The sequence below is a fragment of the Pristiophorus japonicus genome, chromosome 1 (assembly GCF_044704955.1).
Source record: "Pristiophorus japonicus isolate sPriJap1 chromosome 1, sPriJap1.hap1, whole genome shotgun sequence".
NCBI classification, from domain to species: Eukaryota; Metazoa; Chordata; class Chondrichthyes; family Pristiophoridae; genus Pristiophorus; species Pristiophorus japonicus.
The window spans coordinates 500,702,676-500,729,146 of NC_091977.1; the positions used below are offsets into that span (position 1 = coordinate 500,702,676).

General features: G+C 45.4%; 1 protein-coding gene across 7 annotated transcripts in view; it reads right to left on the reverse strand.

Moving 5' to 3' along the window:
* The window catches only part of fam135b (family with sequence similarity 135 member B), a 528,209-nt gene that overhangs the window by 170,874 nt on the left and 330,864 nt on the right, over positions 1-26,471 (reverse strand). For all 7 annotated transcript variants that reach the window (XM_070895461.1, XM_070895487.1, XM_070895479.1 and 4 more), the window contains 3 exons: positions 24,718-24,788; positions 14,546-14,719; positions 13,674-13,800 (listed from right to left, as the gene is read on the reverse strand). In XM_070895461.1, the coding sequence (XP_070751562.1) occupies positions 13,674-13,800; positions 14,546-14,719; positions 24,718-24,788 (372 nt within the window). The remainder of the gene's footprint in view (positions 1-13,673; positions 13,801-14,545; positions 14,720-24,717; positions 24,789-26,471) is intronic.

The following is a 26,471-nucleotide window of genomic DNA, read 5'->3' on the forward strand; positions in this document are numbered from 1 at the left end:
GGCAGCCTTGCCTTCAGCTGCCGAGGCTCCATGCTCCATAATTTCCTTTCACAAGCGTCTGAGTGAAGAAATGTCTCCTCATCTCAGTCCTAAATAGCCAACTCTTTATCCTGAGACTATACCTGCTAGTTCGAGACTCTCCAGCCAGGGGAAACAACCGCTCAGCATCTACCTTGTCAAACCCTCTTAGAATTTTATAAGTTCCTCACTCTCATTAGATCCTTACTTCCTTCATATCTCCTCATAGTTACATCCTTATAGAAGCTCTTACAATCTGTTTTTTATATTCCTTGTTAATTTACAGCACCTATTGCCCAAATTAAAAGTTCTCTCCATTAATGCACGTAGCATGATAAATAAAACAAGTGAATTAGAAGTGCAAATTCAGCTAAAAGGGTGTGAAATAGTGGCCATCACTAAGACCTGGCTATGATGGACAGGACATGATTGGGAGATAAATATTGCAGGTTATAAGGTCTTTAGAAAGGATAAGGAAATTGGAAAAGGAACAGTAGCAATAGTAGGGCCTAGATATAGTGGATAGAAAGGACCTATTTCCCTGGCAGAGGGGTCAACAACCAGGGAACATCGATTTAAAGTAATTGGTAAGAGGTTTAGAGGAGATACGAGGGGAAATTTCTTTACCCTGAGGGTGGTGGGGGTTTGGCACTCAAAAGGCAGTAGAGGCAGAAACCCTCATCACATTTAAAGGGTGCCTGGATGTGCACTTGAAGTGCCGTAACCTGCACGGCTATGGACCAAGAGCTGGAAAGTGGGATTAAGCTGGATAGCTGTTTGTCGGCCAGCATGGACATGATAGGCCGAAATGGCCTCTTTCTGTGCCGTAAATTTCTATGATTCTATGATAATAATTGCTTATTAACATTTTGTGACAGTGTAACCCCTTTTTCAAGTTATTTTAAAGTGGAATTCTTGCTATCGGGACCCTTTTAATAAAGGAGTGAATCTTGCGAGCATTCCTACTATTATGGAGAACACCTGGAATGCAATCAGGAACTCAATATTGACTCTGGATGATTTCCTATGGACTGGAGGGTAGCTAATATAACACCACTTTTTAAAAAAGGAGGGAGAGAGAAAACGGATAATTATAGACCAGTTAGCCTGACATCAGTAGTGGGGAAAATGTTGGAATCAATCATTATGGATGAAATAGCAACGCATTTGGAAAGCAGTGACAGGATTGGTCCAAGTCAGCATGGATTTATGAAAGGCAAATCATGCTCGACGAATCTTCTGGAATTTTTTGAGGATGTAACTAGCAGAGTGGACAAGGGAGAACCAGTGGATGTTGTGGTGTCCTTACATCTTGCTATAGAATCACATGAGGCATGTACTGCAGACAAGGTCACTACGAGACCTGAACGTTTATTCCCAGGACCAAGAAGTGATGACACTGCGTGGGACCTCCTTTTATACACCTGGATGACTAGATGAGGAATGTCTCCCACAAGTTCACCCCCTGTGGTCAAGGTGTACATTACTCAGGTGTATACAGTGTACAGTGTTGTTACATAAAGGTTACAGTTATGTGAAGGTTACAAACATGATATCACCTCCCCCAAACGTCTTTCAGGCGGTCGACGCTCTCTCGTGGAGCGCCGCAGTTGGGGCTCTGGTGGTTAGGCCTTGGCATGCACCTCTGTCGCCTGAGGTGATTCCGGCCTGTCCGGGCTGGCCGCAGCGACTGTGCATGCTGGTGAATGTCCTTGTTGCTCGTTCTCTGGCAGTGGTGTGGGTAGCATCTTATGATCTTCCTCAGGTTCCTCAGTGTCCATGCTGAACCTTTTCTTTACTTGGTCCAGATGTTTGCAGCATATCTGCCTATTGTTAAGTCTGACCACTATGACCCTGTTCACCTCTTTGCCAATTACAGTACCCTCAAGCCACTTGGGTCCCAAAGCATGATTGAGAACGAATACAGGGTCATCAATTTCTATGCATCTCCCCACTGAGTTGCGATCATGGCACTCGATTTGGGACTGGCGCTTGCCCTCAACAATGTCTGACAGAGCTGGATGAATGAGGGACAGCCGCGTTTTAAGCATGTGTTTCATGAGTAGTTCCTCGGGCGGGACTCCAGTGAGTGAATGCGGGCGGGACCTATAGGCCAGCAGGAGGTGGTACTGAAGGGAGGGTCCTTGAATCCGGAGCATGACCTGTTTTATGATTTGAAACGCACGTTCCGCATGGCCATTGGAAGCCAGCTTGAACGGTGCTGTCCTGAAGTGTTTGATACCATTACCCGACATAAACTCTTGGAATTCATAGCTAGTGAAACACGGGCCATTATCGCTAACCAGGATGTCCGGCAAGTCGTGGGTCGCAAAGACCGTACGCAGACTCTCCACAGTGGTTAATGTCGTGCACGAATTCAATATGATGCACTCGATCCATTTCAAGTATGCATCGACAACAATCAGGAACATTTATCCCATGAACGGGCCCACGTAGTCTACGTGAATATGTGACCATGGCCTGGTGGGCCAGGGCCATGGACTGAGTGGGGCCTCCCTGGGGGCATTTCCCTGCTGAGCACACGTCGTGCAGCTGCGAACCCAGTGTTCCAGGTCTGAGTCAATTCCTGGCCACCATACATGTGACCAGGCAATGGCCTTCATTAGCACGATGCCTGGGTGCTCGCTGTGGAATTAAAAACATAGAAAATAGATGCAGGAGTAGGCCATTCGGCCCTTCGAGCCTGCACCGCCATTCAATGAGTTCATGGCTGAACATGCAACTTCAGTACCCCATTCCTGCTTTCTCATCATACCCCTTGATCTCCCTAGTAGAAAGGACTACATCTAACTCCTTTTTGAATATATTTAGTGAATTGGCTTCAACAACTTTCTGTGGTAGAGAATTCCACAGGTTCACCACTCTCTGGGTGAAGAAGTTTCACCTCATCTCGGTCCTAAATGGCTTACCCCTTATCCTTAGACTGTGACCCCTGGTTCTGGACTTCCCCAACATTGGGAACATTCTTCCTGCATCTAACCTGTCTAAACCCGTCAGAATTTTAAACGTTTTTCTATGAGATCCCCTCTTATTCTTCTGAACTCCAGTGAATACAAGCCCAGTTGATCCAGTCTTTCTTGATATGTCAGTCTGGTGAACCTTCACTGCACTCCCTCAATAGCAAGAATGTCCTTCCTCAAGTTAGGAGACCAAAACTGGACACAATACTCCAGGTGTGGCCTCACCAAGGCCCTGTATAACTGCAGTAACAAGTCCTGCCCCTGAACTCAAATCCCTTCGCTATGAAGGCCAACATGCCATTTGCTTTCTTAACCGCCTGCTGTACCTGCATGCCAACCTTCAATGACTGATGTACCATGACACCCAGGTCTCGTTGCACCTCCCCTTTTCCTAATCTGTCACCATCCAGATAATAGTCTGTCTCTCTGTTTTTACCACCAAAGTACTTCATACTTCATCTGCCATGCATTTGCCCACTCACCTAACCTATCCAAGTCACTCTGCAGCCTCATAGCATCCTCCTCGCAGCTCACACTGCCACCCAACTTAGTGTCATCCGCAAACTTGGAGATACTACATTTAATCCCCTCATCTAAATCATTAATGTACAATGTAAACAGCTGGGGCCCCAGCACAGAACTTTGCGGTACCCCACTAGTCACTGCCTGCCATTCTGAAAAGTCCCCATTTTCTCCTACCCTTTGCTTCCTGTTTGCCAACCAGTTCTCAATCCACGTCAGCACACTACCTCCAATCCCATGTGCTTTAACTTTGCACATTAATCTCTTGTGTGGGACCTTGTCGAAAGCCTTCTGAAAGTCCAAATACACCACATCAACTGGTTCTCCCTTGTCCACTCTACTCAAACATCCTCAAAAAATTCCAGAAGATTTGTCAAGCATGATTTCCCTTTCACAAATCCATGCTGACTTGGACCTATCATGTCACCTCTTTCCAAATGCGCTGCTATGTCATCCTTAATAATTGATTCCATCATTTTACCCACGACTGATGTCAGGCTGACTGGTCTATAATTCCCTGTTTTCTCTCTCCCTCCTTTTTTAAAAAGTGGGGTTACATTGGCTACCCTCTACTCCACAGGAACTGATCCAGAGTCTATGGAATGTTGGAAAATGACTGGAAATGCATCTGCTATTTCCAAGGCCACCTCCTTAAGTACTCTGGGATGCAGGCCATCAGGCCCTGGGGATTTATCGGCCTTCAATCCCATCAATTTCCCCAACACAATTTCCCGACTAATAAGGATTTCCCTCAGTTCCTCCTTCTTACTAGACCCTCTGACCCCTTTTATATCCGGAAGGTTGTTTGTGTCCTCCTTAGTGAATACCGAACCAAAGTACTTGTTCAATTGGTCTGCCATTTCTTTGTTCCCCGTTATGACTTCCCCTGATTCTTGCTGCAGGGGACCTAGGTTTGTCTTTACTAACCTTTTCCTCTTTACATATCTATAGAAGCTTTTGCAGCCCGTTTTAATGTTCACTGCAAGCTTCCTCTCGTACTCTATTTTCCCTGCCCTAATCAAACCCTTTGTCCTCCTCTGTTGAGTTCTAAATTTCTCCCAGTCCCCGGGTTCGCTCCTATTTCTGGCCAATTTGTATGCCACTTCCTTGGCTTTAATACTATCCCTGATTTCCCTTGATAGCCACGGTTGAGCCACCTTCCCTTTTTTATTTTTACGCCAGACAGCGATGTACAATTGTTGTAGTTCATCCATGCGGTCTCTAAATGTCTGCCATTGCCCATCCACTGGCAACCCCTTAAGTATCATTCGCCAATCTATCCTAGCCAATTCACGCCTCATACCTTCAAAGTTACCCTTCTTTAAGTTCTGGACCATGGTCTCTGAATTAACTGTTTCATTCTCCATCCTAATGCAGAATTCCACCATATTATGGTCACTCTTCCCCAAGGGTCCTCGCACAACGAGATTGCTAATTAAGCCTCTCTCATTACACAACACCCAGTCTAAGCTGGCCTCCCCCCTAGTTGGTTCCTCGACATATTGGTCGAGAAAACCATCCCTTATGCACTCCAGGAAATCCTCCTCCACCGTATTGCTTCCAGTTTGGTTAGCCCAATCTATATGCATATTAAAGTCACCCATGATAACTGATGCACCTTTATTGCATGCACTCCTAATTTCATGTTTGATGCCCTCCCCAACATCACTACTACTGTTTGAAGGTCTGTACACAATTCCCACTAACGTTTTTTGCCCTTTGATGTTCTGCAGCTCTACCCATATAGATTCCACATCATCCAAGCTAATGTTCTTCCTTACCAATGCATTAATCTCCTCTTTAACCAGCAATGCTACCCCACCTCCTTTTCCTTTTACTCTATCCTTCCTGAATGTTGAATACCCTTGGATGTTGAGCTCCCAGCCCTGAACATCCTGGAGCCAAATCTCTGTAATCCCAATCACATCATATCTGTTAACATCTATTTACACAATTAATTCATCCATCTTATTACGGATGCTTCTTGCATTAAGACACAAAGCCTTCAGGCTTGATTTTTTTTAACACCTTTGTCCTTTTAGAATGATGTTGTAGTGTGGCCCTTTTTGTTTCTTGCCTTTGTTTACTCAGCCTTCCACTATTGCTTTTTACCTCTCTACCATCTGTTTCTGACTCCATATTACCTCGCCCTGTCTCGCTGCATAGATTCCCATCCCCCTGCCATATTAGCTTAAACACTCCCGAACTGCATTAGCAAATGTTACCCCCAGGACATCAGTTCCAGTCCTGCCCAAGTGCAGACCGTCCCTTTTGTACAGGTCCCACTTCCCCCAGAACTGGTTCCAATGTCCCAGGAATTTCAATCCCTCCCTCTTGCACCACTGCTCAAGCCACGTATTTATTCTAACTATCCTGCTCCCTCTACTCTGATTAGCACGTGGCACTGGTAGCAACCCAGAGATTACTACCTTTCAGGTCCTACTTTTTCATTTAACTTCTAGCTCCCTAAATTCAGCTTGTTGGACCTCTTCCCGCTTCTTACCTGTATCGTTGGTACCTACATGTACCACGACAACTGGCTGCTCACCCTCCCTCTCCAGAATGCTCTGCAGCCGCTCCGAGAAATCCTTGACCCTTGCACCAGGGAGGCAACATCCCATCCTGGAGTCTTGGTTGCGGCCGCAGAAACTCCTATCTATTCCCCTTACAATACAGTCCCCTATCACTATAGCTCTCCCACTCTTTTTCCCTGATGAATGCCTCCCTGGCCTTCTGGGGCATGACTACATGGCTGCCGCATAGCAGGCAGTCAGCTTGGATGGAGAGTACGTCCATCCGTCTGCGGAACGGCCTGACCACCTCGGGGCACGCTCCGTGTGTGGGTGCCCAATCCCCAGTCAGGACACATTTCTTTATCAGGGATAGGAGGGGGTCTCTGTTGGTCCAGATTTTGATCTGGCGGGCTGTGATAGGAGAGCCTGCGGTGTCAAAAGCCTCAATGGCCATGACCATCTCTGCACTTTGCTCCAACGCCCCCTCGATGGTCGCCAGTGGGAGCCTGCTGCGCGCGTCAGCGCAATTTTCGGTGCCTGTCCGGTGCCGTATGGTGTAGTCATACGTAGCCAGCATGAGAGCCCATCGCTGTATGCGACCTGATGCATTGGCATCGACAGCCTTGCTGTCAGACAACAGGGATGTTAACGGTTTGTGGTCCATTTCTAACTCGAACCTTCTGCCGAAAAGGTACTGGTGCATCTTTTTCACCCCATAGACACATGCGAGTGCTTCCTTTTCAACCATCCCATACCCCTTTCTGCTTGGGAGAACGACCTAGAGGCATAAGCCACAGGTTGGAGTTGGCCCTCACCATTACTCTGCTGCAACACGCACCCAACCCCATAGAATGATGCATCGCATATCAAATCCAATTTCTTACAGGGGTCATACAGGGTCAATAACTTATTAGAACAAAGCAGGTTCTGCGCCCAATTGAAAGCCCATACCTGACAGTCCCCACAAAACCAATCGCAACCTTTACGCAGGAGCACGTGTAGCAGCTCCAGCAATGTACTTATGTTTGGCAGTAAGTTCCCGAAATAGTTCAACAGTCCCAGAAACGAACGCAACTCTGATGTATTGCCGGGCCTGCGCACGCGACGAATTGCCTCCGTTTTGGATTCGGTAGGCCGGATCCCGTCTGCAGCAACCCTCCTACCCAAAAACTTGACCCCTGGGGCCAAAAACACACACTTGGACTTCTTTAGTCGCAAGCCTACCCGGTCCAGTCGGCATAGCACCTCCTCCAAGTTGTGGAGGTGTTACTCGGTGTCTTGACCCGTGATTAGGATGTCATCTTGGAATACGATTGTTCCAGGGATGAATTTAAGCAAGCTTTCCCTGTTCCTCTGGAACATGGCGGAAGACACTCGGTTGATGGTGGCCTTGTAGTCACCACAAATCTTGACCGAGCCATCCGCTTTAAGGACAGGAACGATGGGGCTTGCCCAGTCACTGAATTCAACAGGCAAAATTATGCCGTCTCTTAGCAGCCTGTCCAACTCACTCTCAATTCTCTCACGCATCACATACAGCACGGCTCTGGCTTTGTGGTGCACTGGTCTGGCGTCCGGGGTGATGCGTATCACTACTTTGGTGCCCTTAAAGGTCCCGACACCTGGTTGAAAAAGTGGCTCGAATTTCTGTAGGACCTGTGAGCATGAATTTCGCTCCACAGATGAAATGACGTGCACATCCCCACATTTCCAGTTCATCTCGGCTAACCAGCTCCTCCCCAAGAGCACGGGACCATTCCCCGGAAAAATCCAGAGTGGCAGCCGGTTCTCCGATTCTTTGTATGAGACCACCAAATTTGCACTGCCTAGTACTGGGATGATCTCTCTAGTGTACGCCCGTAGCTGCGTGTCAATGCGTTCCAATTTGGGCCTGTTAGCTTTGTGTGGCCATCGTTTTTAAAATTGTTGGGCACTCGTAAGTGATTGGCTGGCTCCTGTGTCCAGCTCCATGTGTATCGGGATGCCATTTAATAGAACTTTCATCATCATAGCTGGCGTTTTGGTCTACGAGCTGTAGACGTCTGCCACATGAACCCTCTGGACTTCAGCATCCATAGCTTGCCCCCAAGCATCACTCTGCCTTGCACACCCCTCGTCTGGTTCCTCTGCCTCGTAAACTAGCCTCGCTACGGGCTTTCTGCATATTCTGGCCAGATGTCCCTTGAAGTTACAGTTTCTACACATAAATTGTTGAAATTTACAGGTTTTTGCAGTATGTCTGCCACTGCACCTCCAGCATAAGCGGAGATTGTTGTGAACAAAGGAACTGTTAGCAGGCATTCCTCTCTGATTGTTTCTTTGATTACTCCTGATCACTCTGTTCCTGAGTGTCAATGGTCCCATCCCGGGATGCATTGTCCCTTGTGATGGCGTGAATTGCTGATGCCCCTGCCATTGTCTTTGTTGCCGGCCCACTCTAGAGTCTGTTGCTGCCTGGGCGGTGTCGAATTGCCCTTGCCTGCCTGTGGGGTTCTGAGTCTCGTTTACAACGTTAACTCCCTGGTCCATCGCCACGTTGGAACCAGGGCTGTGCACGTAAATTATCTTGGTCTCCTCTTCCCCTGCCATGAATGTCTGAGCTATCAACGTTGCCCTTTCCAAAGTCAAGTCCTTGGTCTCAATAAACTTCCTGAAAATCCCGGCATGACCAATGCCCTCAATGAAAAAATCCTTTAACATCTCCCCACTTCAGGCGTCTGTGAACTTACAGAGGCTGGTTAAACGCCGAAGGTCCGCAACGAAGTCTGATATGCTTTGTCCCTCCCGACGCCGGTGTGTATAGAACCGGTGCCGGGCCATGTGTATACTGCTCGCCAGTTTGAGGTGCTCACCGATCAGAGTGCTGAGCTCTTCAAAGGACTTGTCCGCCGGCTTCTCGGATGTGAGCAGGTCTTTCATCAGCGCATACGTCATGGATCCACAGCTGGTCAGTAGATGCGCCCTCCGCTTGCCACCGATTCCTCTCCCAGCCAGTCCTTCGTGACAAAGCTCTGCTGGAGCCTCTCAATGAAGTCGTCCCAGTCCTCACCGACACAGTACCGTTTCTCGATGCTACCGGTGGCCATCCTCATGGGTCGTTGATTCCCGTTTCTCGTCGCCAAATGTAGTGTCCTTACACCTTGCTATAGAATCACACGAGGCATGTACTGCAGGCAAGGTCACTAGGTGACCTGAACGTTTATTCCCAGGACCAAGAAGTGATGACCCTGCGTGGGACCTCCCTTTATATACCTGGATGACTACGTGAGGAGTGTCTCCCACAAGTTCGCCCCCTGTGGTCAATGTGTGCATTACTCAGGTGCATACAGTGTACAGTGTTGTTACATAAAGGTTACAGTTATGTGAAGGTTACAAACATGACAGATGTGGTGTATTTGGACTTTCAAAAGGCTTTTGACAAGGTCCCGCACAAGAGATTGGTGTGCAAAATCAAAGCGCATGGTATTGGGGTGATGTACTGACGTGGATAGAGAACTGGTTGGCAGACAGGAAGCAGAGAAGCGGGATAAACAGGTCCTTTTCAGAATGGCAGGCAGTTACTAGTGGAGTGCCGCAGGGCTCAGTGCTGGGACCCCAGCTATTTACAATATACATTAACGATTTAGATGAAGGAATTGAGTGTAATATCTCCAAGTTTGCAGATGACACTAAACTGGGTGGCGTTGTGAGCTGTGAGGAGGACGCTAAGAGGCTGCAGGGTGACTTGGACAGGTTAGGTGAGTGGGCAAATGCATGGCAGATGCAGTATAATGTGGATAAATGTGAGGTTATCCATTTTGGGGGCAAATCACGAAGGAAGAATATTATCTGAATGACGGCAGATTAGGAAAAGGGGAGCTGCAACAAGACCTGGGTGTCATGGTTCATCAGTCATTGAAAGTTGGCATGCAGGTACAGCAGGTGGTGAAGGCGGCATAGAAACATAGAAACATAGAAACATAGAAAATAGGTGCAGGAGTAGGCCATTAGGCCCTTCGAACCTGCACCACCATTCAAAAAGATCATAGCTAATCATTCACCTCAGTACCCCTTTCCTGCTTTCTCTCCATATCCCTTGATCCCTTTAGCCGTAAGGGCCATATCTAACTCCCTCTTGAATATATCCAACGAACTGGCATCAACAACTCTCTGTGGTAGAGAACTCCACAGGTTAACAACACTCTGTGGCAAATGGTATGTTGGCCTTCATAGCTAGCGGATTTGAGTATAGGAGCAGGAAGGTCTTACTGCACTGTACAGGGCCTAAGTGAGGCCTCACCTGGAATATTGTGTTCAGTTTTGGTCTCCAAATCTGAGGAAGGACATTCTTGCTGTTGAAGGAGTGCAGCGAAGGTTCACCAGACTGATTCCAGGGATGGCTAGACTGTCATATGAGGAGAGACTGGTTCAGCTGGGCCTTTAATCACTGGAGTTTAGAAGGATGAGAGGGGATCTCATATAAACGTATAAGATTCTGACAGGACTGGAGAGGTTAGGTGCGGGAAGAATGTTCCCGATGTTGGCGAAGATCGATTGGTCAAATCAAATCGCACAGGGTAGCCTGGAGGAGGAATTCATAGAATGCATACGGGATTGTTTCTCAGAACAGTATGTTACAGAACCTACAAGGGATCAAGCTATCTTAGATCTGGTCCTCTGTAATGAGACAGGAATAATAAACGATCTCCTCGTAAAAGATCCTCTTGGAATGAGTGATCACAGTATGGTTGAATTTGTAATACAGATTGAGGGTGAGGAAGTAGTGTCTCATACTATGCTTAAACAAAGGGGACTACAGTGGGATGAGTGCAGAGTTGGCTAAAGTAGACTGGAAACACAGACTAAACGGTGGCACAATTGAGGAACAGTGGAGGACTTTTAAGGAGCTCTTTCATAGTGCTCAACAAAAATATATTCCAATGAAAAAGAAGGGCGGTAAGAGAAGGGATAACCAGGCGTGGATAACCAGGGAAATTAAGGAGAGTATCAAATTAAAAACCAATGCATATAAGGTGGCCAATGTTAATGGGAAAATAGAAGATTGGGAAAATATTAAACGACAGCAAAGAATGACTAAGAAAGCAATAAAGAAAGGAAAGATAGATTACGAAGGTAAACTTGCACAAAACATAAAAACGGATAGTAAAAGCTTTTACCGATATATAAAACGGAAAAGAGTGACTAAAGTAAATGTTGGTCCCTTAGAAGATGAGAAGGGGGATTTAATAATGGGAAATGTGGAAATGGCTGAGACCTTAAACAATTATTTTGCTTCGGTCTTCACAGTGGAAGACACAGAAACCATGCCAGAAATTGCTGGTCACAGGAATGTGGGAAGGGAGGACCTGGAGACAATCACTATCACTAGGGGGGTAGTGCTGGACAGGCTAATGGGACTCAAGATAGACAAGTCCCCTGGTCCTGATGAAATGCATCCCAGGGTATTAAAAGAGATGGCGGAAGTTATAGCAGATGCATTCGTTATAATCTACCAAAATTCTCTGGGCTCTGGGGAGGTACCAGCGGATTGGAAAGCAGCTAATGTAACGCCTCTGTTTAAAAAAGGGGGCAGACAAAAGGCAGGTAACTGTAGGCCAGTTAGTTTAACATCTGTAGTGGGGAAAATGCTTGAAACTATCATTAAGGAAGAAATAGCGGGACATCTAGATAGGAATAGTGCAATCAAGCAGACGCAACATGGATTCATGAAGGGGAAATCATGTTTAACTAATTTACTGGAATTCTTTGAGGATATAACGAGCCTGGTAGATAGAGGTGTACCGATGGATGTGGTGTATTTAGATTTCCAAAAGCCATTCGATAAGGTGCCACACAAAAGGTTACTGCAGAAGATAAAGGTACGCGGGATCAGTGGAAATGTATTAGCATGGATCGAGAATTGGCTGGCTAACAGAAAGCAGAGAGTCGGGATAAATGGGTCCTTTTCGGGTTGGAAATCGGTTGTTAGTGGTGTGCCACAGGGATCGGTGCTGGGACCAGAACTGTTTACAATATACATAGATGACCTGGAAGAGGGGACATGTGTAGTGCAACAAAATTTGCAGATGACACAAAGATTAGTGGGAAAGCGGGTTGTGTAGAGGACACAAGAGAGGCTGCAAAGAGATTTAGATAGGTTAAGCGAATGGGCTAAGGTTTGGCAGATGGAATACAATGTCGGAAAGTGTGAGGTCATCCACCTTGGGAAAAAAAACAAAAAAAGAGATTATTATTTGAATGGGGAGAAATTACAACATGCTGCGGTGCAGAGGGACCTGGGGGTCCTTGTGCATGAATCCCAAAAAGTTAGTTTGCAGGTGCAGCAGGTAATCAGGAAGGCGAATGTAATGTTGGCCTTCATTGCGAGAGGGATGGAGTACAAAAGCAGGGAGGTCCTTCTGTAACTGTATAAGGTATTGATGAGGCCGCACCTGGAGTACTGCGTGCAGTTTTGGTCGCCTTACTTAAGGAAGGATATACTGGCTTTGGAGGGGGTACAGAGACGATTCACTAGGCTGATTCCGGAGATGAGGGGGTTACCTTATGATGATAGATTGAGTAGACTGGGTCTTTACTCGTTGGAGTTCAGAAGGATGAGGGGTGATCTTATAGAAATATTTAAAATAATGAAAGGGATAGACAAGATAGAGGCAGAGAGGTTGTTTCCACTGGTTGGGGAGACTAGAACTAGGGGGCACAGCCTCAAAATACGGGGGAGCCAATTTAAAACCGAGTTGAGAAGGAATTTCTTCTCCCAGAGGGTTGTGAATCTGTGGAATTCTCTGCCCAAGGAAGCAGTTGAGGCTAGCTCATTGAATGTATTCAAGTCACAGATAGATAGATAGATTTTTAACCAATAAGGGAATTAAGGGTTGTGGGGAGCGGGCGGGTAAGTGGAGCTGAGTCCACAGCCAGATCAGCCATGATCTTGTTGAATGGCAGAGCAGGCTCGAGAGGCTAGATGGCCTACTCCTGTTCCTAATTCTTATGTTCTTATGTAAGTCCAGAACCAGGGGACATAGTCTTAGGATAAGGGGTAAGCCATTTCGGACTGAGATGAGGAGAAACTTTTTCACTCAGAGTTGTTAACCTGTGGAATTCCCTGCCGCAGAGAGTTGTTGATGCCAATTCATTGGATATATTCAAGAGGGAGTTAGATATGGCCCTTATGGCTAAGGGGATCACGGGTTATGGAGAGAAAGCAGGAAAGAGGTACTGAGGGAATGATCAGCCATGATCTTATTGAATAGCGGTGCAGGCCCGAAGGGGCAAATGGCTACTACTGCACCTATTTCTATATTTCTATGTTTCAATAGCAAGAGGGAAATCTAGATTTAGTTCATCAAGGTGCTGCATAACTCTGCTCTGATAAAACTCAAACTTTCTAAAGTAAACTTTAATCTTCTCCACGTGTCTAAGTATTTGATCGAGAAATAAAACAATCTATTATTTATAGATGCATTGAAATAAAGCGTATCATAATACAACGTGTTCATAATTACGATACTGCATAAAAATGAACAGCAAAGGCAAACGCATATGAGAGAAGTGATCTGTAGTTCCAACTCATGAATATGGCAAAGTATCTGAGACCCTGGAAAACAGCCTCCAGGAAAAACTGAAGTGGTGACTCTCTTACCTCGACTGTGAGCTGCTTGTAGTAGCTAGAGCCAAACATGAGGTTTTCAAGAGTCAGATTAGACGCATCCGGTTCCAGCTCCTGACCACTTTTACCAAGCCACGACCCCTTGCTTAGTCGAGGAAAACTAGGGTACAGAAAAAGTGCTGGTAAAAATGAAGAATTCATATAGCTTGTTCCACTTTTTGTGGGGGGGGGGGGATGATATTTGTTTACGCTCGTTTAGCTGAGGGATGTCAGCACTGAGAATGGAAGTTTTATTTTCCCCCATTTCTTCCCACTTTTTTTTGCAGCAAATTTGGACTCAAATATTCCCCAGGTCAGGTACACCATCAGGTAGATGCTGGGTAAAGCTTCTTCTACTCTGCACCAACATTTGGAATCACCAACAGTGGGGCACAATGGGAAGGGAGGTATGAGTAACTAGGTATGCTCATGCAAACTTGGATCTTGCTTTTGCCTTAAGAAGGACTTTGCTTGAGTTTTTCCTGAAATTAACTGAAAAAAATGATTTTGCTTCCTCAATCAACAGTGCTTCACATTTGCCCACAAGGCAAAGCCTGTCAATGGCCAGGACTGAAGCATCCTCTGTCAGATATTTGCATACAGAGGAGTACTGTGCTTATGTTTGGTGCTCAGGTGAGTTTAGGATCTCATAGTGAGGGTATAAGTAGGTGTAAAATTATGTTCTGCCTCTTCTCGGCATACCAGTGAATTAAGGTCCCTCAACCTCTTCTCTGCAGCAGTTGTGTCTCATGGCATATTGCTTTGGTTTGCAGCACTAAGTAACCATACAATGGGTTTTCTGGTAAGACATCTCTTTAAAACACGTAGAAAGTAATGGTAGATTCTTAGTCACGATCCTACTGTACCTTATCAAGGGCTGGTGTAAGGCAACAAGCGATGCATGCACTGTAACGGATATGACTGAGAGGTGGAAATAGTCAAACATGACAGGTACATGATGGTGTAACCCCCTCCTGGGATGGAAGTGAAGGCCCAGCCTTCGACTGCTGATCAAAGGTATTCCTGCAATGTCACTCAATCTGTAGGAAAACAGAAAAACAGGTTTCAGATGTAACTTAGAGGCGTATCTCTTATTCGGATTATTTGACATTGGGCAATGATGAAAAGGCTCATAAAAATCCTGCAATATATGTATATTGACAAATCATTCAAAAAACTGAGAGTTTTTAATAGAGAAAGCACAATCAATTATTTAAATTAATCAGCAAAGAAATCATAATTATCTATTTAGTGTAAATGGAGAATTGTGGTTACAGAGAATGTAATGAGTTAGGAGTTGTTTAACTCCGATATTCAGGATCCACAGAGGTCACTTATATCGAACTCTTGGCTTGGCACCAAGCCTGAGACAGTCTGTTTTCCATTTCATGTGCCCATGCACTTGCAATGAACCATCCAGATTCTGCTTTTTTAGATACACGCGAACATTGCTTCAGGCTAGATGTTGCGGACAGAAAACAGTATGACCTTCGCACTTATGGAAAGTAATAAAAGAAATCTCGGTGAATCAAACCTCATACTCCAGAGCAGCAGCAAGATTGAAAGAAGTAGGAAAAAAGGCAAGATAAATCAAAAAGCTACGGTTAGGTATGAAGCTTAGTTTTAAAATCCTGGGGTTAGTGGAGAGAGGAGGCGATGGGGATATGATTGAGAAGGAGCTGTACAGTTTTTATTCAGAGTCGGATTTGGTGAGGAAGGGAGGGAAGAAAGGAGGGAAGGGAGGGAAGGAAGGGAAGGGAAGGGAAGAGAAGGGAAGGGAAGGGAAGGGAAGGGAAGGGAAGGGAAGGGAAGGGAAGGGAAGGGAAGACAAGGTAAAACAGACAAAAAGAAAGACTTGCATTTATATAGCGTTTTTTTACGACCACCAGATATCTCAAAGCACTTTACAGCCAATGAAGTACTTTTGAAATGGAGTCACTGTTGTAATGTGGAAAACGCGGCAGCAATTTGCGTACAGCAAGCTCCCACAAACTGCAATGTGATAATGATCATATCATCTGTTTTTGTTATGTTGATTGAGAGATAAATATTGGCCAGGACACCAGGGATAACTCCCCTGCTCTTCTTCAAAATAATGCTATGGGATCTTTTATGTCCACCGTAAAGAGCAGACAGGGCCTCGGTTTAACATCTCATCCGAAAGACGGCACCTCTGACAGTGCAGCGTTCCCTCAGCCCTGCACTGAAGTGGTCGCCTAGATTTAAGAGCGCAAGTTCCTGGAGTGGGACTTGAACCCACAATCTTCTGACTCAGAAGCAAGTGTGCTACCACCGAGCACAGCTGACAGACAGAGGAAACAGCAAAAATAACTTAAAATATTGTCTCAGATTCAGACTAATAATTGCAATAAAAAGTGAAAGCTTCAGCTTCTTACAACCTTCCAATTTCTCCTGTTTAATGAAACTAAGCCTTGTACTGTCTGAACAGTCCCACAGCAATAATAGAAGTCAAACATTTTCACAGTATCAATCAACATTCATAGAGAGAAAATGAATAGCATTCCCAGAACCATGTTCACCTCTGCACTGTTACATGTAGTAAAATCCATTCAGGCTCACACCTCGGAATTTCAGCAGGCGAATATCGGCAACAAAAGTGAAGAAAATAATTGTGTGATAATTATATTCTGCCCCTTGTATCATCACTTTTTCTAAATATAGCACAATAAGATAAATTTTTTAAATGTTGATGATAACAGAGTCACGCTGCATGATACTTTATTCCAGTTATACAGACAAGTTTTCCAATGTGGAAACGCTGCACCTTTTGATTTTGTTCAACTGAAATGTCAACTCCGCCTGGGACACCTGGGACAATCATATTCGGATTCTCAGTCATAATCACACACTGTACAGTGGAATATCTGGGCAATCTAATACTAACTTACAGTAATTACTCTCATTGTACAGTGGGATTCCAGCCAATCAATTCTGACTCACAGTAATATCTGCTCTTACTCAAGCTGTTTATAAGATGTTCATATCTACACTGAAGTAATTTATTTCCCCATATATATATATAATGGAGAAAAAGCATATCAATGTAGATATGTATGCCTTGTAAACCTCTTCTTCTTAGGCAGTCCCTCGGAGTGGAGGATGGCATGCTTCCACACTAATATGAGTTCCTGGTGACTGATGAGTCCGAAGCGGGACCTACACTCTCTGTCAAAGATGGGGCAGACAGTGGTTGAAGGGACGGATGGGTGGGGTGCTTAGGTTGCCGTGCGCTCCTTCCGCTGTTTGCGTTTGGCTTTCACGTGCTCCCGTCGAAGAGACTCAACGTGTTCGGCGCCTTCCCAGATGTTTTTCCTCCACTTTGGGCGGTCTTGGGCCAGGGATTCCCAGGTGTTGGTGGGGATGTTGCACTTTTTCAAGGAGGCTTTGAGGGGCTCCTTGAAGCATTTCCTCTGCCCACCTGGGACTCGCTTGCCGTGTCTGGAGCTCTGCATTGGGCGCTTGTTTTGGGAGCCTCGCGTCGGGCAAGCGGACGATGTGTCCCGGCCATCGGAGCTGATCGAGCGTGGCTCGAAGCTGGGGATGTTGGCCTGAGCGAGAATACTGACGTTGGTACGACTATCCTGCCAATGGATTTGCAGGATCTTACAGAGGCAGTATTGGTGGTACTTCTCCAGCGCTTTGAGGCAGTAATGGAGTGGGTAGGCCTTACTGACCAGGAGCAGACGGGATGGGCCGACCAATCAGAAATGGCCCCTGGGCCGGGAGAAGCAGGAATAGGTTTCCGTGCCGACGTCCTTCTGACCTGTGGCGACCCCCTTTCCCACCCCTGCGGGAAATTGCCCCAAGGTCGGCCCGACAATGGTGGCCACGGGTTCGGCCGGGCCGGGGGCCAACAGGCAGCCCGGTATCCCCTTTGGCCCAATGGCCCAGTCAAAACTCTCCCTGGTGGCCCAGTGGGCCTAACTAAACTATTTGCAGAGTTTACAGCGGCTCTCCTCTTTAATTGATGGGGAGGGGCATTGTGACGCAGCAGTGGCACATCCCTGACGCACTAATGACTCGATGGGGCGGCCGGCCCGATCCAAGGGCACTTCCGCCCCTCAACACCACCCTGACCGGAAATACAAAACAAAGAGGTGAATATCGGCGCAAGATCCGCCCAAAAAGCTTAAAGATCGGCTAGTGCGCCGAATCTTAGTTGGGAGGCAATTTTGGCCCTCGGGCTTTCTACAGTTTTACCCCTGTTTAAATAACTCAAGTATTTTGCCTAAATCTGTTGATATTTTCCTATTTTCAGTCATCCTTGACCTATGTGAGGATTTGTTCACAACTCAATACTGAAACCTCCCCCAGGTACTAGCATAGCCTGAAGTTTGTGGAATTCTCAATAGTCTGCAGCCAAATTTTCAAACTATATTGGGAGGAGAAGGTGCCAGCATTAAAATACTGACATATGATTCCCATGCTGCAATCCATTTTAGATTCCGCGTGCCATTTAAATACGGGAAGCAGCCACTCTAACCTGAGAACTGCTTCAACAATATTAGGTGATCGTTTGAATATTGTAATCTTGTGGTTATCAGCCGAGAGGAAAATCCATTCCCACCAAGTGTTCTGCTTCCTTTCCTGAAGGCGCTATTGCTGGGGTATCATTACAAATACCATCAATAGTCATAGAGTATCTTGTGCTGGCAGCCATTCCCAAGTACTGGCCAAACTAATGAGCGTTGATGCATTATTTGCCCAAGGGGGCATCAATAGTTTCACTTTTTAGTCGGGTCCACTAGATAACATTCACAACTGAAAACGGTGGCTAATTTTTCACTTTCCCAGGACGGGGCTTCTGAGGCTGGTGAAATATCTCATCTCTTATTGAGATCAGTTGACTTAGAAAAGAATGGAAATCAAACTTGGAAATTTATGGATTGAACTACTTGATACCAGGTGCTGCCTTTGTTTGCTGGACAGCATGAGACCCTGTGTAAATATGACCATGGTAAACCATGGTAAGCGAGCCTTCCCCATTATCCTCAAGCTCTAAAGAGCAGTCACCATCGATGACAATTCCAGCCTCTCTATCGCTTCTCCTCAATGCCCCCATCCGACTACAATAACACCACTGATCACCTGCAGGGTGCTCCTTGATTATTTATATCCCTCTTCTATAATCCACCCCTCTTCGATATCATCCACAATTATGGAGATAGGTTCCTTTTGTATGTGATGCCTCCTTGACCCATTCACCCTTAGTTCCATAACTGTCTTGTACTGTGTCAGCTGTGGCTCAGTGGGTAACACCCTTGCTTCGGAGTCAGAAGTTTATGGGTTCAAGTCCCACTCCACAGACTTGAGCACAAAAATCTAGGCTGACACTCCAATGCAATACTGAGGGAGTGCTGCACTGTCGGAGGTGCCGTCTTTCAGATGAGATGTTAAACTGAGGCCCCATCTGCTCTCAGGTGGACGTAAAAGGTCCCATGGCACAATTTCGAAGAAGAGCAGGCGAGTTATCCCGTTGTCCTGGCCAATATTTATCCCTCAATCAACATTACTAGAAAACAGATTATTTGGTCATTATCACATTGCTGTTTGTGAGAGTTTGCAATGCGCAAATTTGCGGCCGCATTTCTTACATTATAACAGTGACTACACTCCTAATGTACTTGATTGGCTTTAAAGTTGTCTGGGATGTCTGGTGGTCATGAAAGGCGCTATATAAATGCAAGTCTTTCTTTTTTTAACTGCCCAGCTACTTGATATGCTCATAATAAAGGATGAAACTGAGTACTGTGAGCAATGAGTAAGTGTGACCTTAGCTTCTTTAATAAGACTCCAGAGTGCAAGTCACTCGTGGTGGTCTGCTTATATACAGCGCTCCCAAGGGATGCTGGGATCCCTTGGAACTCCAACAGGTAGGCCCTCTGGTGGTGGTGTGATACAGGTTATCAAGGGTTAAATATATAACACGACCTGAATAATATCAGGTCGTGGGTGAGCCAGAGTTTCCTTCAACTCAACACTGACAGAATTTAAGTAAACTAAAGCTACTCACTCAAACAAAAGCAGGACCTTAGTGCCAGACTTGATCTGAGCTTCAAACCCCAGACGTGGCCCAAAATAGAACATTTACTTCCGTCTCCGACACATCCCCTGACCCACACTGTCCTCACCCGCCTCCTCTGAACTTTCAAATCCCTCCTCTACACCTTCAACAACTCAAGGCTTGATTTATCCAATGCCCACCTCTCTGGCCTTCCAGTTCCATCTTCCTCAATTGCAAGTCCTCCAGAGTTCTGTGGCTCTTAGCTTATCCCACAAAGTGATCCAACACCTCTGTCTTGTCCCCATCTTGCACATTATCTTTAAAATTTTCATCCTTCTCTTTGAAATACTCGTGGCCTTATGCCACCATCCACCTTCTCCAGTCCTATGTCCCAGCTTGAACCCTCTATTCTTCCTGTTGTAAGTGTCCCTGCTTCTACAACCTTACTCTTTAAAATTCTCTTCCCAGAATTTTCATCTTTGCACTTTAAAACACATCCTCAAAATCCTTCCTCTCTCACCAAACGTCACTCCTACTTCCTGCACCGTGGGCACCGCTCCCCTTCTAAAGTGATTTGGGAAGTTTGGTCATGCTCATCATCATCACAGGTGGTCCCTCGAGCGAGTATGATTTGCTTCCACATTAGTTCACAGATGTTTCAATGAAGGACCCGATGTTCCAGTCCTGAACTCCAGTTGAAGGCCACATGTCACCACATGTTGCACATCAGCCACCAGCCATCGTCTGGTGGCTGATGTGCAACATGTGGTGACCATTGCACATCAGCCACCAGACGGGCTTGACAGAGCTAGGCCTTTATCCAGTGGCAAGAGTTAACCAGGACGACTGGAGACCTGCTCTGCTGCATGGAACTAGAGCGCTCACAAATCGCAGTGTGGGTTGGCCTGTGCTGCCCCTAGGCCCTCAGCTCTTCTGGGCCCCGTGCCTTCATTTGCCGCACCTCTGCCACGATCTCCCACCGCTCCTCCGCCACAAAACATTCGCCGCACCTTGTTCACGATCACCCACTGCACCTCCGCACCAAACATTTGCCGAACCTCCGCCACAATCACCCACCGAATCTCAGCCATGATCCCTTCCCGCTCCTCTGCTTTATCAGTGTCCCGCCGATGCTCCTGCCCACACTCCAAACAGCGACCTGGGTCTTGATGACGTTACCCAGTCGCCTACCTCGAAGCCGTCGCACATTTGGAGCAGCTCGCGCTGGATGATGGATAACCCAGTTAACCAACCTCATTTCACACCAACTTGTTCACACTGATGAGAGATCTTTTAAATGTTCTGACTGTCAGAAGAGCTTTAAAAGAACAAGGAGTCTGCTGATTCAGCAACGCAGTCACACTGGGGCGAGGCGGTTCACCTGCTCCGAGTGTGGGAAGGGATACACTCGATCATACCACCTGCTGACAAACCAGTGAGTTCACACCGGGGAGAAGCCATTAACTTGCTCAGAGTGTAGGAAGGGATTCACTCAGTCATCCACCTTGTTGAATCACCAGCGAGTTCACGTTGATTAGAGACCTTTTAAATGTTCTGACTGAAGAGATTTAAAAGCAAAAAGGATCTGCTGAGACACCAGCGAGTTCTCTCTGGGGAGAGGCCAGTCACCTGCTCTTTGTGTAGGAAGATTCATTGATTTATCCAACCTGTTGAAATACCAACGTACTCGCAATGGGGAGAGACCATTTCCCTGCTGTGTGTGTGCATCGTGGCCCAACCCCCCCCCCCCCCCCCACCCCCGACCTGTGAGAGAACAGCTCCACAGGTCGGGAAGTATAAGAGTGAAAGGTGCTATACAATTTCTTGTTGCTATTATGACTGTTATCGTCAATCAGGTGAGCTCAGTCAAGAGTCCGAACCCAAGATATCTACCTGCTTCTTCGTGTGAACCTGATTATCATGACATTAAATTTCTATTCAGATGTCCACATGACTATGAAGTCTCACAATCAGTACGTGGGTTAAATAAAAAATAAACCTGAAGAATTCTGATGAAGTTAAGCAGCTGTCTGATCTGGATCCCTCTTCACATTTATAAAGTTTTGCTCAAAAATTAAACATGAGGACGTTTTTGATGACTCATTAGGTCAATGAATTATATAGTGTGCTAATGTGCCACATAGATTAGTTAGCGTTAGCTGAGCCAGGACAGCAGCAATTCCCTACAATTAGCCTGAGAGACAGACTGGGGAAGTGAAAATTAGTCAGGGTTCCAGCAGTGATATGCCATTCAACCATCCTTGCTGGAAAGTGTATGTGTGGACTGAATTAGGATTGTTGTGACATTCTCCTTCTCCACTATTCAATAGCCTTGGCTGAATGTCAAGATTCAAAAAGGCAGAATAGCTACTTAGGTTGGCATGCAGGTACAGCAGGCGGTTAAGAAAGCAAATGGCATGTTGGCCTTCATAGCAAGGGGATTTGAGTATAGGGGCAGGGAGGTGTTGCTACAGTTGTACAGGGCCTTGGTGAGGCCACACCTGGAGTATTGTGTACAGTTTTGGTCTCCTAACTTGAGGAAGGACATTCTTGCTATTGAGGGAGTGCAGCGAAGGTTCACCAGACTGATTCCCGGAATGGCAGGAATGACTTATCAAGAAAGACTGGATCAACTGGGCTTGTATTCACTGGAGTTCAGAAGAATGAGAGGGGATCTCATAGAAACGTTAAAAATTCTGACAGGTTTAGACAGGTTAGATGCAGGAAGAATGTTCCCAATGTTGGGGAAGTCCAGAACCAGGGTTCACAGTCTAAGGATGAGGGGTAAGCCATTTAGGACCGAGATGAGGAGAAACCTCTTCACCCAGAGAGTGGTGAACCTGTGGAATTCTCTACCACAGGAAGTTGTTGAGGCCAATTCACTAAATATATTCAAAAAGGAGTTAGATGTAGTCCTTACTACTAGGAGGATCAAGGGGTATGGCGAGAAAGCAGGAATGGGGTATTGAAGTTGCATGTTCAGCCATGAACGCATTGAATGGTGGTGCAGGCTCGAAGGGCTGAATGGCCTACTCCTGCACCTATTTTCTATGTTTCTAATACATTGCAGGAGTTTGCTGACATTTTGGGAGCAGTCCCCCAACATTAGTAACCACATTTAGGGGAAGAGAATTGGATAAAATGAATGCTAAATGTACAGGAAGAAGTGGACAAGAGGAACTCTAGAGCCTGATAACATTAAGCAGCTGAATTAAATTGCATGTGTACATCAGCATGTGATTTCATTATCTTTATCATTTCAGAGCATTATTGAATATATGGGAACAGAATGATGGCTCCAACCATCCAAATAAATGGGACGACAATTAGAAGTTTAAATTAAATATTTGACATTAGGAATGGACAGATAGCAATGGAAAGTTCACATCTACAATTTTTATGAGCCTTCTATCGAGTATTCATTTATTCTGATGTGATCAGCTTTTTACTGCTTTAGCATCTCACTGCCCAAGTTTGGAGATATGATTAAACAAAGAGATTTTTTTTGACAACTATGCACACAAAGTACTGCTTGAATTTCTGTAAACAGATACTGCCGTTAAATTATGCAACAAGATTGGTTAACAAGAATTTCAGAACAGGTATTGCAAGTGCTCATAAGAATTATGAGACAGTCTTCAGGTAACAACTTGTTGCCTGATTTTCCACAGAATTAGACACAACTAGTCCAAAAGCAAAATCCTGCGGATGCTGGAATCTGAAATAAAAACAGAAAATGCTGGAAATCTCAGCAGGTCAGGCAGCATCTGTGGAGAGAAAGAGTGTTAACGTTTCGGGTCTGTGACCCATCGTCAGAACTGTTCTTTTAGCATTTTCTGTAGACACAACTAACTTCTGCTTTCTATCTACCCAATAGTGGCAAACATCAGGATATTAGTTGCGCAACATTTGATCACTAAATATAGTACAATAAGCAAGGACAAATTTATGCTTTCATTAAATAGACCTCTCCCATGAATAAATTAGGTGTCTTTAATGTGCCAATGAACTTGTTTCTCTTCTCGTAACTTGAGCTGAATTATTTTTGAGCAAAAATAAAGAAGAAAAGATGCCTTTATATTGCACCTTTACATCCTCGGGATATCACAAAGGGCTTCACAGCCAACAAATTATTTTTGAAGTTCTGTCGCAGATGCTATGTAGGCAAACACTCAATCAATTTGCACACAGCAAGTACCCAAAAACAACAGAGACACAAATATCTGCTTTGGTGAATTGTTTTGAGGGTTAATTGTTGGTTAGGAGAACTCCAATTACTGCTATGAGATCTTTTGTGTTCTTCTGAATAGGCAAAGAGGGCTTAACATCTCATACAAAAGATGGTACCTCTGAAAATGCAGCACTTCCTCAGTACTACAATGAAATGTCAGTATAGTTTTACGTGGTCAAGTCCTGGATAGAGGCAAGAATGTCACCAATGACGAGCAGACACTTAGGGGCCAAAATTGCTCCATTTTTTAAAGTCCGTTACTGCTTTCTCTCTAAGAGGCGGTAACAGGGCCGCAAGGCTTTACCGACCGGGGGCGGGCAGAGGGTGCGATCCATCCACAATTGCCCCTGGGTGTTGGCTGACTCTGCAGTTGGCCTAACAATGGCGGCTGCTGAACACATCCCTGGTGACCCAATGGGTGCCAAAGAGGCCTCATAGCGTCCCTCCCCTTTAAGTTGACATTGTTACGTGTCAGTGCAAACCCGCCCGTACACTGCCCAAACAGCGCTGTGAGGCGGTGACAAAGTTAAAGTGCCGAATTTACCGCCTTTTCCTACCGAATCCCGCTGGGCGGTGATAATTCGAATAATTATCCGTCCTAAACGGGGCGGAGGGCAATTTCCAGCCCTTAGTATTCTGACTGACTACCGATGGAGGGAAAATAATAATCTTGAAATGCAAATGATGTACTAGTGACAACAAGCAATGGTAGATGGATGGTCCACAATCTAGAATTATCCCATTTAGCACCAATACTAGTGAGATGCAAAGATATTACTCACTGCTGTTCAGAGTCAGTGAAATGCAGATCAAGCTTCAGCTGAAAGTCTACTTCATTCAATGCCTCTTCAACCTGCAAAATAAAAAGAAGAGGTTGCTCCCGTCAGTGAAAGAAATAGTTGGTACAATAAATGCCACAATAATTCAGTTGGTAATCATAGTGTGGAATTAAACCACATAGATCAAAAATCAGTGTTGAGTTAACTGATCTGCACTCAGGCAAGTTGTTTTTGAAAATTTTGTAAACAGAACGCATATCAGGTTGATGATTATCTAAAAAAGGAAAAGTCAGGTTAATATTTAGGTGTTTATTCTTCACAAATCGCATCCGAGGTTTTCCTTCAATGAAATTAACTGACCGTTATCCCTCGTGAAGTTACTTAAAAGTTAAATCAACGTACCCTCCAATCCAATTAATCACTTGCCTCCCTCACTGGTGTGACAGTGAGCCAGCTTTATATTGTAAATGTAGAATACATGACTGGTGAGTATCATTGTAATATGTGTGGGAAAGGTTTAGTTCACAAATTAACAATTTAAACAAAAATTATTTATTTGTTCACAGGATATGGGCGTCACTGGCAAGGCCTGCATTCATTGCCAATCACTAATTGCCCTTGAGAAGGTGGTGGTGAGCCACCTTCTTGAACTGCTGCAGCCCGTGTGGTGAAGGTACCACAGCGCTGACTTTGTTTTAGTGGTTTGGTACAACTGAGTGGTTTGCTAGGCCATTTCAGAAAACAATTAAGAGTCAACCACATTGCTGTGGGTCTGGAGTCACATATAGGCCAGACTGGGTAAGGACAGCTGGTTTCTTTCCCTAAAAGGACATTAGTGATCCAGTTGGGTTTTTCCGACAATCGGTAGTTTCATGGTTACCATAAAAAGAAAAAGAAAGACTTGGATTTATATAGCGCCTTTCACGACTACCGGATGTCTCAAAGCACTTTACAGCCAATGAAGTACTTTTGGAGTGTCGTCACTGTTGTAATGTAGGAAACGCGGCAGCCAATTTGCACACAAGCAAGCTCCCACAAACAGCAATGTGATAATGACCAGATAATCAATTTTTTTTTAGTTATGTTGATTGAGGGATAAATATTGGCAAGTAGAAAATATTGGATAACTCCCCTGCTCTTCTTCGAAATAATGCCATGGGATCTTTTACGTCCACTTCAGAGAGCAGACCGGGCCTCGGTTTAATATCTTATCCGAAAGATGGCACCTCCAACAGTGCAGTGCTTCCTCGCTGCATTTCAGTGTCAGCCTAGGTTTTTTTGTGCTCAAGTTCCTGGAATGGGACTTGAACCCACAACCACCTGACTCAGAGGCGAGAGTGCTACCCATTACTGACAGCTGACCATTACTGATACTAGCTTTATAATTCCAGATTTATTTAATTAACTGAATTTAAATTTCCCAGCTGACGTGGTGGGATTTGACCTCATATCTCCGGATTATTTGTCCAGACCTCTGGATTGCTGGTTTGACAGAGTAGATGCTGGGAGGATGTTTCCCCTGGCTTTGGAGTCCAGAACCAGGGGTCACAGTCTCAGAATAAGGGGTCGACCATTTAGGACTAAGATGAGGAAAAATTTCTTCACCGAGAGGGTGATTAATCTTTAGAATTCTTTACACCAGAGGGCTGTGAAGGCTCAGTCGTTGAGTATATTCAAGACTTAGATCGATAGATTTTTGTATATTAAGTGAATCAAGGGATATGCATGTATTTTATAATCGTTTGTACACTCTTGAA